This window comes from Neophocaena asiaeorientalis, unplaced genomic scaffold, assembly GCF_003031525.2.
Source record: "Neophocaena asiaeorientalis asiaeorientalis breed wild unplaced genomic scaffold, Neophocaena_asiaeorientalis_V1.1 scaffold20, whole genome shotgun sequence".
NCBI classification, from domain to species: Eukaryota; Metazoa; Chordata; class Mammalia; order Artiodactyla; family Phocoenidae; genus Neophocaena; species Neophocaena asiaeorientalis.
In genome coordinates, this window is record NW_020173387.1 from 314669 (window position 1) to 329368 (window position 14700).

Below are 14700 nucleotides of genomic sequence, written 5' to 3' on the forward strand. Positions count from 1 at the left end.
CTTACTGTGGTGATCATCTCATAATGTTTGCAAATGTCAAATCACTACACAGTACACCTAGAACTAACATAATATTGTATATCAACTATATTTCAATTAAAGAAAAAGAAAATTCACACTGAAGAAGGTAGGAAAAGTAAGTAGTAAGTATCTCTCATGATATATCTCTGAGTTTGTTTCAAAATGTGTTAGATTGCAACCAGACATTACGTACCTCCTCACAGATGTACACACCATTACCTAGGAAGTCGGATTAGCAAAAACTAAAATAAACTGGACTGAAATATGGGCAGCTCTTTAGATCTAACTACCATTTTACAGGAAATAGATGGGACAGAGGGATGTGTTAAAGGATACCAGTAGGATGCAATTGGCAAACTCCAGAATAAGGGACATTCCACATGACAAAAATCACCAGTTTCCTTAAATAAATTGGAAGGATCAAAAAAAAAAAAAGAAAAAATAGAGAAGATTAACTATCATATGGACTCTGACTGGATTCCAAGTCAAAGGAGGAGCTTCTTTTTAAAAGAAAAATGCATTCACAGTACGATTGGGGAAATACGTTCATTGGTTATGTGATGAAATGAAGGAACTGTGGAGTTTTTTTCCTAGTGATAATATCGTAGTTATGCTGAAAAGGGGGAAACCTTGTCTTTTAGAAATGCAAAATGAAATATTTAAAGATAAAATGATATGTTGTCTTGAATTCACTTCAAAATCATCAGAGGAGGAGAAGAAGAGGAGTAATGACATTGGCCACAGTTGCAGATGGCTGAAGCTGGGTGATGAGCGTCTAGGGGTTTCTTACACAGTTTTCTCTACTACTGTACATGTTTGGAATTTTCCATAACAAAAACGTTTAAAATACTGCAGGATCTAATTTAATGATAAACAACTGACTATACAAGTGGCAAACAACTGAAGCTGCCTTCCACCACCAACAAACCTCTCCATAAGATAAACGGAAATTTTCTGAGTATTTTAAAAGAAATAATATCCAAACCTTTGGGTTAAATAAACTCTCAAGAGTCTTATTGTCCTGCAAAAGATAACTCCCAAAATCTTGATGAAAAGAAAAAATTCTTTTCTTTTTTGGACAGCACTCTCATAACCGCATGTGATTATTTGTAATGCCCTTGATGACAGCCCTGAACGTGAATTTTAACTTAATGAAACCTGTACCTCTGAACAGGAAAAAAACCTTATTTTTAGACCTGAGAAAACACAGTAACTTTATGCTGAAACAATACTTGGAAAATAAAATAACACAAATAAAACAGACCAAGACTGCTTCTCTTACACAAAGGCCTCTCCTCTCCAGCTATGTTGGTAGATTAAAAAAAAAAAAAAAAACAACCTTTTTTTCCCTTCTGATTTTGTAAAAACTGTCTTGTTTTTAGGATTAGGAGTATTTATATTTTTTCACCGAGGAGGAACCTAATATTCACCACCTTCACTCGTTTCTGTCTTATTCATATGTATACATTTAACATAGTTTAAGTATTTGTGCACAATGCTGTATGCAGCTTTTCATTTGTTACGTCTTATCCAGTCTTCTATAGGCTACACAATCTTGACGTCATTTTAGTATGCTTAATATGATGATCTTAAAAATTTTGATCTATACTTAATAATACAATATTGTATACTTGAAAGTTCCTGCGAGTAGATCTTAAACATTCTTACCACGCTTCCCCTGCCCCAAAAGAGTTAACTACGTGAGGTGATGGATGTGTTAATTATCTCGATCTTGGTAATCACTCTACAATATAAACGTGCATCAAATCACCACGTTGTACACTTTAAAAGCATACAATTAGGGAATTCCCTGGTGGTCCAGTGGTTAGGACTCAGCACTTCCACTGCTGGGGCCCCGGGTTCCATCCCTGGTCGGGGAACTAAGATCCCAAAAGCCGCACAGCGTGGCATGCATGCGTACGTACATACATACATACATACGTACATAGAATTATATTTGCTAATTATTCCTCGTTAAATTTTTAAAAAATTGATCTAACTTAAATAATTTGAGAAATCCCCATTTTCCTTTGGAAACTCCAAGCTTTACAAAGTCAGAGTTCGAAATCACTACACAAAGCAATTATTCTAAACATGCTCTGGTGTGGCTCCAAGTTCTTAGAGGTGTGCCTGAGTCAAATGAGCAGGACTACCTCGGGCCCTCAGCACAGGGAGCCAGTGACACAGAAACAAGCACCGTGTGCTCGCCTTATAGGGACTGCGGTGCAAGGCAGTGTAATGGATACCCTTCATGAGGCTCTCTGTGAATTCCCTTGCGTGTCCTGAAGAGCAGCTGGGATGGCCTGGGCTACCCCTGGAAGTCGAAGCCCTGCTGCTTATCACTGGGCTGGAAGGACAAGTGGGAGGTGGGGACAGGCAGCCACTCCCGACTCCACATTGGCCTCTGCAAGGCACATGCCCACAATGCCTCAAACGCCTCCATTTTTATAAACTCTTCCCAGGTGGCCCCAGCTAGAAGTGGTCTCTGCTTCCCCCAAACACTGAAACTCCTTTATTCTACCTCTTTGGGGACATGTACTTGTGCTGTCCACTAGACTTCCCCACAACAGGGAAATCGACTCAACAGGCCGGGCTGTGATGTGAGTAAAGGAGCCACGGCTGACTCAACTTCGTAACCCTCACAGCCCCCATTACACTGCTGAGCACGGCAGGTCATCAACATTCATCTGTTCCATGGATGCATAAGTAGGTTGGGACTAAGTAGGCTCGGACCATGAGCCATTTGATAACGTGCTTGGAACGGCGCTCCAGCCTGGAAGGGGCGGTTCTTAGCCACTGAGAAGACTTACTATCCTACGCTGCATTTGGTGTGATCTTACTTCTGAAATTTTACTATGAATTACGTCACAGAAAATATTTAAGGTTTGGAAATGCTGGTCATGTACGTACATTCTTCTGAGAGCTTCATCATGAAAAGAGCAAAGTCTTGATCAACAAAGTAATGCCTGAGGCACTTGCTGGTGGCATCATTCCACTCCCAACCACCTGTGCTTTTCCCCCACCGCCACCCCACCACCTTTTGTAGGTATATCTCCTCGGGTCTACCAAAGGCACCCCCAAACATGGCATGGTCCGCTGCTGCACTTATTTTCTTAGAAGATATCACGGTACCCTGTCTACTGACAAAAAGTACCTTCTGTAAGGTGGGTGGTATGGGCCATTTTTTAAAAGGGGGGATTATTACTTCCCAATCTAACTCAGGAACACACCGGGTTAAGTGTGCTGTCTTGTTCTAAGCACTACTTTCACAGATTAAATGTGAAATTCTCATGTTCTTCAAACATCAATAATTTCTCAGGACCAATGAAAAAACTGCCCTGATAGGCAAATGCCTGAAATTTTATCACTGACCATGAAGAAAGGTATTTGACAGTTATTGTACAAATCATTCCTCATCGGAGGAAAGATATTATATAATTTTAAGTACTGTTATGCATAAAATATAAATTTATTAAAAGATGAAATTCAGGAATGAACTTTAGAATATTCTAACCCCCAGCCTGTTTTGCTAGGTACAGAAGACTATTTGGATGTTGGAGCATACTGTGAATATTTCACCCACAGAATATAGAGAGCTTTCATTAGAACAAGAGAGAAAAAAGAACCCTATAGTCTGGAGAACAAAAGCTGAGAGTTCCAAGTTTTAGTGGCCATGTTTCCCATAGGGCTATTGTATAAGAAGAGTAATACTACATTTTTTTCTATTCACAGATGGAAAAGAGTAAAATTTAGCTTTATTTAAGCTCAACAGCAATAATCTTGCATGGGTTTCAGAAAAATGATACACATTTTACTGTGGGATAATGAGGACCATTAGTTATTAGGGAGAACAAATTATTCTCTTTCAATACAACAGACTCATTCATTCACTCATTTAATAGACTGTCCTCTCTCCTTTTCACTGAAACGACCTTCCCATACAGAACACCTGGCCATGCAACATGCCACCAGACAGACTTCAGGAGGTATCCTGATGGGGAGAAATAGAGAATTTCCAAAGTGAAGCCACAGGATAAAACCAACACTTGATGCTTGCCTTTCATTTCAAGGAAAGCAGTGTAAAAGCAATAGAAAAAGAAGTAGTTGAAAAATGTAGTTGCTCTCCACAAAAGAGTCTGAAAAATAAAAAATCATGAACTTAATAATTTTCCTAAATGAAATTATGCCATTATTCCCGATTTCTTTATACTAGCTAAAAGGACAAAGTAGCGAACTTCACTGAAGCTTCTACACTGTCATACATTTGATTAACCAAAGATAAAAACTACATTAAAGGCAAGAGAATTATTTTATGTCTGTGATTAAGCAGGTGCAGGGCTTGTATTTTATGTATATATCTGCAGACTTCAACTTATTTAACGGTGTCAGTTCACTAACGGCAGTTTTTTTTAATATAAACAGATTTAGAACTTTAAAAACAAATTACAGTAATTGTATGCCTATAGCTTGCACCTCTAAGAAACCATGCACCCCTAACACTCCTCCCCTTACTTCCCCACCACTTCCCTATCTCCTCCCTTCTCCTCTAAAACCACAGGCTAAGTGAGAACTGATAACAGGGGCCTCAAATTCCCCAGTGAAGAACAGCCACCCTAATTTCCACTTGGGGTAGAGGAATAAAGAACACAGATCAAAATGCAGCTCCCAAATAGGGCAGGGGGCAAATGCCTGCAAAGATCTGCCCAGCAAGCTTCAATGTTTTCTACAGATCTTCACGGTGACTGGCACTTGCTGTTCTGCCCTTCATTACTGTGGACGCTCCTACGAGGAAAGAGGGAGAGATAAAGGACTAGGAGATTTACTACGAATGTAGATAGGTATGTGGATACCGTTGGTGACGGCCGGGGCTGCGGTGGGAGGAGGCACACTGCGCAATGATGACAACTTCACATGTCTTCAGCATGAAAACTGCTGCCAAACAGCAGAAGACAAAAACGAGAAAAAGAAGGTACAAAGGGGAGTGGCAGCAGCTCCTTCAGAGCTAGAAACACAGGCCCCTCAGCAGCTCCAAGCGGCTACCTGGCACCAAGAGCTTTCAGGTGATGGGGTAGGAGAGATGGGGATGTGTTGAGACCACGCACAAGCATGACGGGTCCCCTCTGTAGGCTGAGCCTGGTCAGTAATAGCAAGAACACTCTGAAGATGGGGCCCACTAGGCTACTGGCTTGGAAAATGATTTGTGAAAACTGGATTCATAAGACAGTCACAATGATGAGAAAGTTTCGTCTTTAAGCAGCCACAATCTGCCTGCGGTTTAACTGATATGAAAATGATCTTAAATATGACCCTGCAACCAACGAAATCAGTCTGGTCTCCTCCAGGTATGGCCAGTCTTGAGACATCTGAGCAGGCATCAGGCTGTTTACCAGCCAGGCTCCACCGCCTTCTACTCTACAGCTCTTCTGCCGAAAATACAAGGCTCCACCCTTATCTATTAAACGTCACTCACAAGATGAGGCTTGTTCCAGCTACCTCTCCTCGGCTCTGGGCCACTGGAAAATTCAGAACCAAAGAAGGAAAGGGCAACGGTGAGCCTATGAAGCAGGCTCTCGATGATCCAAATGGAAAACCTGGAAGATCTACTCTAAAAAACAAATGAAAAATAAAATAAATAAAATAAAAAACAAATGCTTCTGCTGAGGGGCTGTCAGCGGCACTGGGGTTTTGCAGTGGGGCGAGGAGGAAGCACAAAGATGAAGTTCCCGGGCCTTCACACCCACGCCACCACGCTCCTGGCTGAGGGCATGTGTCACAGCCTCCCAGAGCTAAGAAGAGGTGGTGGCTACAAGCACAAGCTTTGCAGTCATGCAGAGCTGGGTCCCAGACCAACCACGGTCGGCCACTCACTAGCTATGCGACAAGACCAAGTTAGTTACCTCTCTAAGCCTCAGCTTCCTTCTCTGTATAATGAAGGAGACAACAGAGCCTCATGGGGTTACTGAAAGGATTAAATGAGATAACATATGCAAAGTACCTATTACAGTTTCCAATAGAGTAAGCACTCGAGGCAGAGGAGAGAAAAAAGAAGGAAGCTAAAAAATATCGTGCACTTACACTCCCTCCTCCCAGCTGAGGATTTATAAACGTCATCAAATACAACTCAACTTTGACAATACATTATATGATGATCTGGGTAGCAGAATTTTATCTTCCTAATTATGTTTTGCTTAGGCAAATGTCAAAAATTAGTTTCCATTTCCAGAGCAGACTGTCCAGTCTCAGTCCACAAACGCACAGAGAGCTAACTGCGTGCAAATCCCAGGGACTAGAGGAGTTTGAACATATTTCTGCAGAGGCCTGGCAGGGGGCTGGGGCGTGGCCATAACAGGCGTTCACTGCACACTCCCCCACCCAGGCCTGTGCAGAGCATCTCACGTGTATCACTAATCGCTCCCTCAGAGCAACTCTAGAAACCAAGGCTGAGACCAAGCTTCAGAGGCTTCCCAAAGCCACAGAGCACATGAGCGACAGAACCAGTGTTTGAACCCAGATCCCTATGATGCCAAAGCCCGTGTCTTAAGCCAGACTTATTCAATGAGAAGAGGAAGGGAATTTTCCATGAAGCGTGGACAGATTAAACAATGCCATATTTAGGGGACCCTGAGTACACTAAGTAAGAAGTCAGGCTAGAAATACAGGTTGGAGCTAAAAAGTTAGTCTATAACTGCTGAAGTCAGAGACGGTAAGATGTCAGCGGCAACAGGATTTATAGTGAGGAGCCAGCCAAGGACTTTATTAGGTACTTATTCTAAGAATATTCATCTTTGTGTACAATGGGATAGAGAGCAGAGAACTTAAAGCAATGTAACTCTCAACATGCTGGTCATCTAGAAAGGAAATCAGGGCTGGTTATGAAATACATTTCTAAGCAAGAGATGACAATCTGGTGACCTGGCAAAAAGTCTGAGAAACAATGAGGCTTCAGGGTTGGCTGGCACCTCCAGAGTGATGAGAAATTAGGAATCAACTAATTCCTAGAAGATAATGAGTCTAGTTTGAGAAGAATTTTTAAAAGCAAGAGCAGGATACTCAAAAGGAATCGAATACAACAAGTTAAACGCTTTAATGTTAAAAAAGCTGTGCATTCTCACTCCATACAAAAACACATTTAGAGACTGAGACAAGAGGAAACAATAATCAAGATACAATGAATCTTCTTATTAAGTGACGTTCACTGATTAAAGTGACAACGATGTAGGGACTTCCCTGGTAGCGCAGTGGTTAAGAATCCACCTGCCAATGCAGGGGACACGGGTTCGAGACCTGCTCCAGGAAGATCCCACATGCCACGGAGCAACTAAGCCTGTGTGCCACAACTACTGAGCCTGCCCTCTACAGCCCGCAAGCCACAACTACTGAGCCCACGTGCTGCAACTACTAAAGCCCATGCACCTAGAGCTCGTGCTCCACAAGAGACACCACCGCAATGAAGAGTAGCCCCTACTCGCCGCAACTTCGCGCACAGCAATGAAGACCCAACGCAGCGAAAAAAAAATAAATTAAAAAAAAAAAGCAACAACAATGTATGCTCAGAGACTAGGAGGGCGCCGAAAATCTTCTCTTATCCTTTCTTTTGCCGCCTCTCTCTCTCCCCACTCATCATCTGTTGACGGAGTGCCTACCCTGGAGCAGGCATGTGCTTAACAGAGGTAGCAAGCCTGTGGGGTTCATATAGGAGGGGAGATAGACATTAACCAAACAACCACAAAAATAAATGCTCAACTACAGACAAAGAAGTGCTTGACACAGTACCGTGCCTCTAAACAGGGCTCCTGATGGGTAAGGGATGACCACACGGGCTGCTGTTGCTAGGCAAGGGGCTACGTGAGTTCGGGACACTTACCTAACCACGTTGCAATGAGGACAGCATCAATTCCATCTATTGGCTCACAGATTCGAGCCACAACTGGGTGGATCTGCTGGGCCAGGTAGTACTGGGTGTCAATGCTTAAATTGTCCTGCTTCTGCAGCTGCTCGGGTGCATAGGCCCTCTGACTCCCAGTGAGGTTTGACCCATCCTACAAGAGGACATGGTACAGGTAAAGTTGTGAGAAATTCAATCACAAGTACTTGCTTGGACAAAGAGAGGGACAACAATTCAAATTTTATATATTCAATTCCAAACACCACGAAATCCTTTTGGATAACAGTTCAAATTTTATGTATTCAATTCCAAACACCAAGAAGCCCTTCTGACCTATTGGTGAACATTTCATATGCAACTAACAGGAGGAAGATCAAGGAGAACAACTCACCCACTGTCCAGGAATGTAAATCCAGCATGTGTTGTGTTCTATTTTTTGTTGAAACTCGAAACCAACAAGATGGCATGACTAGATTAAACAATTCCACCTGCCATATCACAGAAACACACAGGGAAGACTTGCTAACAAAGGCCTTTTAGGAGTCATGACAAAAAAGTGTGTGACCCTTTTATTATGTTAACTCAATCCCTCCTTCCAAGAATTAGAAGCAAATGAGCAAGGGGAATAGACCAGTACACAAAACCCAAGAGCACTAACTTATGTACAAGATATAATAGGTAAGAGTAAAATTAAGAAAGTCGCCTTGGTGGAGTAGAGTGCTCTACGAGCACAATATCTGGCCACTGGAACAAAGGGCATGCCGTTTTGCGCTGTTTACGCGGCTCTTCCTCAAGGAAAGGAAGAAGGGCCAGAGAGCCTCTTTTCAAGGCCTTCCTCTTCTCTTTACTGTCTAAAAATAAAAGTTGTGAAACTCTATATAATTGGCCCATATACAGTCCTGTGGGTGGTGTCATCATCATCTGTGAATCAAAAAGCCATCATCACTCTACTGGACCAACATCCAACAACTCGCTCCACTCTTCCTCTTGTCTGCAACAACAGAATTTATTATTCAGATTCGTAAGTTTTAACTATTCACAGCGCTCAGCTGCTCTGCAAAAATGATTATAATGTGAATCCTATTCTTTCAATCCTGCTACAATCAGTCCCTTCTCAGCTCAGTGCCCAGCCCAAAGCAGAAGCAACCTTTCATACCGTTGTCTTACCACAAAGTGGAAGCACTGGCCTCTTTCTCTGGCTAGGCTCCTGATGGAAACAAACTGGGATGTTTATCAACTAGGTTCTACTTATGCTAAGATATAATGAAATAACTAGAAAGGAAGCAAACCTCAGATTAAAAGACTTGCTTATAATTATTTTTCAGGAGTTCACAATTCAGTAAAAGAAATTAGGCAGAATTAATCAATTTTAATTGTTGCCTTTTTAGAAGTTTGATTTGTTAGATGAGAGTAAGGTGACAGCCAATGACAAAAAGTGTGAAAAATCCTTGGGCGGTGTCTTTACGCACCACAACTATATTCAGACTGCCTTTTAACAAACACATGAAATCTGACTGATTTATAGAATTGTAGTTTCTTATTAAAACTGGTCTGTCCTTAAGATTATAGTAATGTTGAGTTTAAAAATTTTTAATAAAGAATAAAAACAAAATTTGTAGAGGCAAATTATTATTTTTTAAAAACGGCCCTTGAGTTACTTTCCAATATATCATTAGATGTTCTCATGTCAGGCATGTCTGTAAAAAAACAGTTGAAAAAGTTCTAAGCATATTCTCAGTTGAAAAAGTTTTTCCCAAACATATTTCTTATTGTATGTAAAAGCATCTGAGCTCGGGCTTCCCTGGTGGCGCAGTGGTTGAGAGTCCGCCTGCCGATGCAGGGGACACGGGTTCGTGCCCCGGTCCGGGAAGATCCCACAAGCCACGGAGCGGCTGGGCCCGTGAGCCATGGCCGCTGAGCCTGCGCGTCCGGAGCCTGTGCTCCGCGACGGGAGAGGCCACAACAGTGAGAGGCTCGCGTACCGCAAAAAAAACAAAAAAAAATCTGAGCTCAAACATGACTAAATTCAAAACAATTGGTAAGATGACAGGTCTTCCTGTGTTACGTTGGAAAAACATTTAGGCTGTAACATAACATATATCCCTCAAAGACCTAATTCTCAAACCTAGCAAGACCTAATTCTCAAACCTAACAAACATTTAGGCTGTGACATAAGATATATCCCTCAAAGACCTAATTCTCAAACCCATGGTATATGCAAAAACACATCCCATACACCTTTAAAAATAGACTGAGAAGCAATGTTGGTCTTCCTTGAAGTGCCCATGTAGTAATTTGTGGACTTCTCAAAGTACATACTTTACAGAGACAACCAGATGCAGACAATTCATTGAAAACTATGAGGTCATCTTTAGTAGGAAATCAATGGAAAAAAAGTTTTAACAGATGACAAGTGGCGCCCTTAAAACAATTATGTTAAAGGCATGCCTTATGAAAATTATGTCCAATGAAAGTTAAATAGTTAAGGATTTGAAACTTAACCAACAAGTGGAAGTTGATTTAAGATCTCAGCAAATAATTCACATGGTTTAATAAGACTATGAACTACAATATAAATTACATACCACAAACATTACTCTCTGAATTCACCTGAATTTATAGTCTGAATAAGTTATCAGTAGAGTATTATGTTCAAAATGTAAATTTTAAACAAAAAGGAACCTGTTTAGGAGATAGGTTATTCTTGAAGGGCACCTTTGCTTACAGCAGTAAATAGTTCTCCTAAAAATGTGTCATCATACATTTTGAGAAACATATTCTAAAAATATAATTGTGTTAGGAAAGAGGAAGAATAACCTGAGTGCTTAAAAGCAAAAGAAGTAGGCAGCTTTGGTTAGCAAACATGCTGAAAGTGGGCATGTCCCACTGCTGGGGGACAAAGGCAAATTAAAGTCCTACAGCTTTTCTTGGGATACAGTGAGAAGAATAAACCAATAAAAGAAACATGAACTGTTCTTTTAACAAGCAAATAAGTTAACACCCAGCACCAGTCGAATGGGAAAAGGGTTGAAAATACATCAAATTGGATTTAGCATCAGCATTTTGAGCTTTTCTTACATCAGTAAGACCCGAGAAGAAGAAATCAAAAGACCTCAATATTCAGACATCAAGGAATATAAGCTTGACTTTTGACATACATTGATCATAGGACCATACATCTCCATTCCAGGTTTAGCCAAAACATAATTGTGGCTTGATTTCAGTTTTAGATGCTATTTCAGAAAACCTATATAATTTTTCAAAGTTGTATGTTGCCATCTGCTCCTGTCATTAATAATCTTAACAGCTTTTCCATGTATGTGAATACCTAAGTGAAAAAAAAAAACCTAGCCTATTTACCAAATCTTTATTTGCATAATATGAAAATTGTTTTTTTGAGATGAGACTTGTCAGAGGCAATATGCAAAGCACATTAAGGGCTTGAGCGAGTCAGACATTTATGGAAATATTTTCCTGCAGGAATTGGCTTTCTGTAACAGTTCTTAATCAAGGGTAACCCTAGGAGGGAGACAGAGTCAAGTGCTGATTCCTGTCCATGTACTTAAATCATTTGTTATGTACATCATCTACAGTACCAAGCAGATATTAGCAGATGACTTCTACATTTTGAAAAGGCTCTCTGATTGCAAACCACATTGACTGTACTTTGACAAAGATCAATCACATTGAAGTTTAAGGCTTATCTAATTTCTTTTTACTGTAATAACAAAAAGCAATATTTAATTAATTAAAAAGAACAGTCTTATTGAGATGAGTTATGCCTTTTGGTAAACACACCACACCATAGTAACTGTAAAGAATCTGGGTAGACGCTTTGACTCTGACTTTTTTTTTAAGCAGGGAGAAGGGATGAGACCCCTCCTTTGTTCCGACTGGAGTTAAGCGCTTTCAAAAAAAAACAAAAAAACCCCACAAAACCAAAACCCTCTTCTGTTCTACCCTTTCTCCCTATCTCTGACTGTTAGAGGCATGCTACTCTCAAAAGAAACTGGTCAGCGGTTTAAAACTGTTCCAGAAGACCTAGAGGTTCCTGAGAGGTGTCTCATGGAACAGGAAGAAGACAAGAGGTGGGTTCTAGGCCCCCTCCACTCAAAAAAAAAAAAAAAGGACCTGGTTAGATAATCTGTGTTTTCTTCATAAGGTATCTTTTTAGGACATCTCATCTTTCTCCATAACCATGCATTTTGTATTTTTTTTCAAGTAATTATTTGAACAGGCTAGTGAAAACTGCATTTACTCTCTTTTGGTAGAATAATATTCAGAATCCAAACTGCTGCAAAAGGAATGATAAAGGACTACTGCTGGATATACAAGCAAACTGGCAGACATCTTCATTCAAGTTAATTTCAGATTGAAACAGCAGCTACTGTTATATACCTGTCTCACCAAAGTAATTTCACTCAACCAAAACACTAGTCTCAAATGTTTTATAAAAATTTTAATAAAATGTCATACCCCTGACTAATGTTTTTAAATGCTGCAAAACCAACCAAGACTAAACCCTCTCTTTACAGCATCAATTATTTGGAAGAGTACTAAATAAGACACCATGGAGAGATGGATTTTACTATGGGCTCGGAATTGGTGTAAGTCTTATTTATTATGACAGTTTTACCTGACAGATGACATACGACACAGTATCTCCAGCTTTCACCTTTCTGCCTCCTTGAGAATTTATCCAGAGGGCAACATGTACATGAGGTAGGCTTTTTTTATCAGGATAATCCTGGGGATCCTTTGTCAACGCCTAAGAGAAAAAAGGGGAACAAAAAGCCCCAAACTTTAAAATAAAACTCTTTCTCACACAGACATACACTAAACATATCTCTGCTAGAATCACACCAGCCACATAAACATAAAAATGACAGCAGCTGTATGTAGAAAACACTGCCACAGGATCTTCAGACATTCTATCCTCAAGGCTCCTCTCTCCTTCATTTAGTAACTAATATGACCAGATATAACCCTGAAAAAAAAGAAATATGAGTTTCTGGGCCATGGCACAGAATACTTGGATATAAAGATTCAGACTGTGAATTCAGTCTTCTATGCAGCCTTAGAGTTCCTCTTAATGTCTGCAATTCTCTCACTGAATTAACTGATTAGTTAAGACGGATGGATAACGGTTACTCTGACTTAATGATCTGTTTCTCAAAGGCTTCTCGAGCCTAAATAAATCCCTAAGGCACCAGAAATCACTGGATTTACTCACATTGTCAATTTAAGCCCTCCAAAGGCAGAGTGAATGAGTTTTTAACAGAAAGTAAGCCCCACGAGAGCAGGAACACGTCAGCCTTGCCCACAGCTGCATTCAGAGGGCTCAGAACGATTCTTGGTGTGTAGCAGCAACCAAATGTTTGCAGAAGAAATTATTTCGCTCACTCTGCAATAATTCACTAAGTTCAAGCACTGTAAAGTACTGCAAGATGAATAAGACAGTCACTGGTCCTAAGTCACCTGCCATTAGCAGACGATTCCGCATTCCACAAAAAAACTCTCTAAAATAAGCTACATGTGCCAGAAGGGAGTGGTAAACTAAGTGTTACGGAGAGTTTAGAGAGGCAAAGATTGCTACCATCTGAGAGCAGAAATCATGGAAGAAAAAAACGAACTGGCACATGAAGGAAAAAATAGATTTTAAGAAAAGATGACGGGGCAAGAACATTCAAGCAGAGGGAAAAAGCAAAAGTTAAAAGCAAGAGGTGAGAAAAAAAAAAACACGTCTATTGGACTGGAACTTAATATGCACAAAGGGAAGGGGTGGGTTTCAAAAGACAAGAGGAAGGACAGGGAATAGGGTGCTCCATGTCTAGATCACCTAAGTGTGGTCTGCAGACCCCTGGGGGTTAGCGACACCCTTTCAGGGGGTGGAGAAATCAAAGCTATTTTCCTAATAATACTATCTGCACTGGTGACATAGAAACAAAGGTCAGTAAAGGTGCTGACGCCTTATAAACATGAACCTGGGCAGCAGCACCAACCTGTACTAATACTCATTGTATTCGTCACCATGACACGCTCACAGTTTTTTTAAAGTTCTTGACCCTTGAGTAGAAAGCTAATATTTTGTGTGACAAAATGGGAAGTATGCCCAAGGCACATCTACAGCATACTCAAGAACGAAGGATGCTCGAGGAAATGCGTTTGTGCAACCATTTGAGTTGCAAGCTAAACTAGCTGCCTTTCTCAACCCAATTTTTATTTGAAAGAATGGCAGGCCAACTACTGTTATTCTAACTTGAGTACCTGGCAGACAATCACTCAAAAAGAACCAAGCGAGCCTGCCACTTCAAGGAAAACACCTGACAGTGTATATTGCCTATGATAATATTGAAGCTATCAAGCACAAATCAGAATTTTGGAAATTCTGTTTCCACTCCGGTGAGCTTGACAGCTTTCCAATACCTAAAGACTCTTCTGATGAGTAGGAATATTTTAAAATGTGGTTTTTGTTAATATACAATGAGATGTATCAATATTTTGGAAGATCTGTAAAACTCAGGGAACCAACATTTAATAAATTACAAGTGCATAACATCACACATGGGTAAAAGATCCATTCAAAGTACCGCACAGATGAAAAGATTTTAATGTAAGAATATGAAAAGTTCATTGATATGGTTTCCTATTTCCACAATACAAATAACCTTGAAGACAATACCACTTCTAGAGTACTGGTGTAGAATCAAAGAAGAATACACACAACTATCTTTAAAAATTACTGAAATACTTCTTTTTCCAACTACATATTTGTGTGAAACTTGACTTTCTTC

At 40.4% G+C, this 14700-nt stretch overlaps 1 protein-coding gene and 1 non-coding gene across 4 annotated transcripts in view; one reads left to right on the forward strand and one right to left on the reverse strand.

Annotated features, from left to right (window-relative positions):
- POLA1 (DNA polymerase alpha 1, catalytic subunit) overlaps nucleotides 1–14700 on the reverse strand; it is a 295300-nt gene that overhangs the window by 152322 nt on the left and 128278 nt on the right. For all 3 annotated transcript variants that reach the window (XM_024746622.1, XM_024746621.1, XM_024746620.1), the window contains 2 exons: nucleotides 12543–12674; nucleotides 7886–8060 (listed from right to left, as the gene is read on the reverse strand). In XM_024746622.1, the coding sequence (XP_024602390.1) occupies nucleotides 7886–8060; nucleotides 12543–12674 (307 nt within the window). The remainder of the gene's footprint in view (nucleotides 1–7885; nucleotides 8061–12542; nucleotides 12675–14700) is intronic.
- TRNAG-UCC (transfer RNA glycine (anticodon UCC)) lies at nucleotides 1829–1901 on the forward strand. The gene has a single exon. It is a non-coding gene; the product is annotated as a tRNA-Gly (tRNA).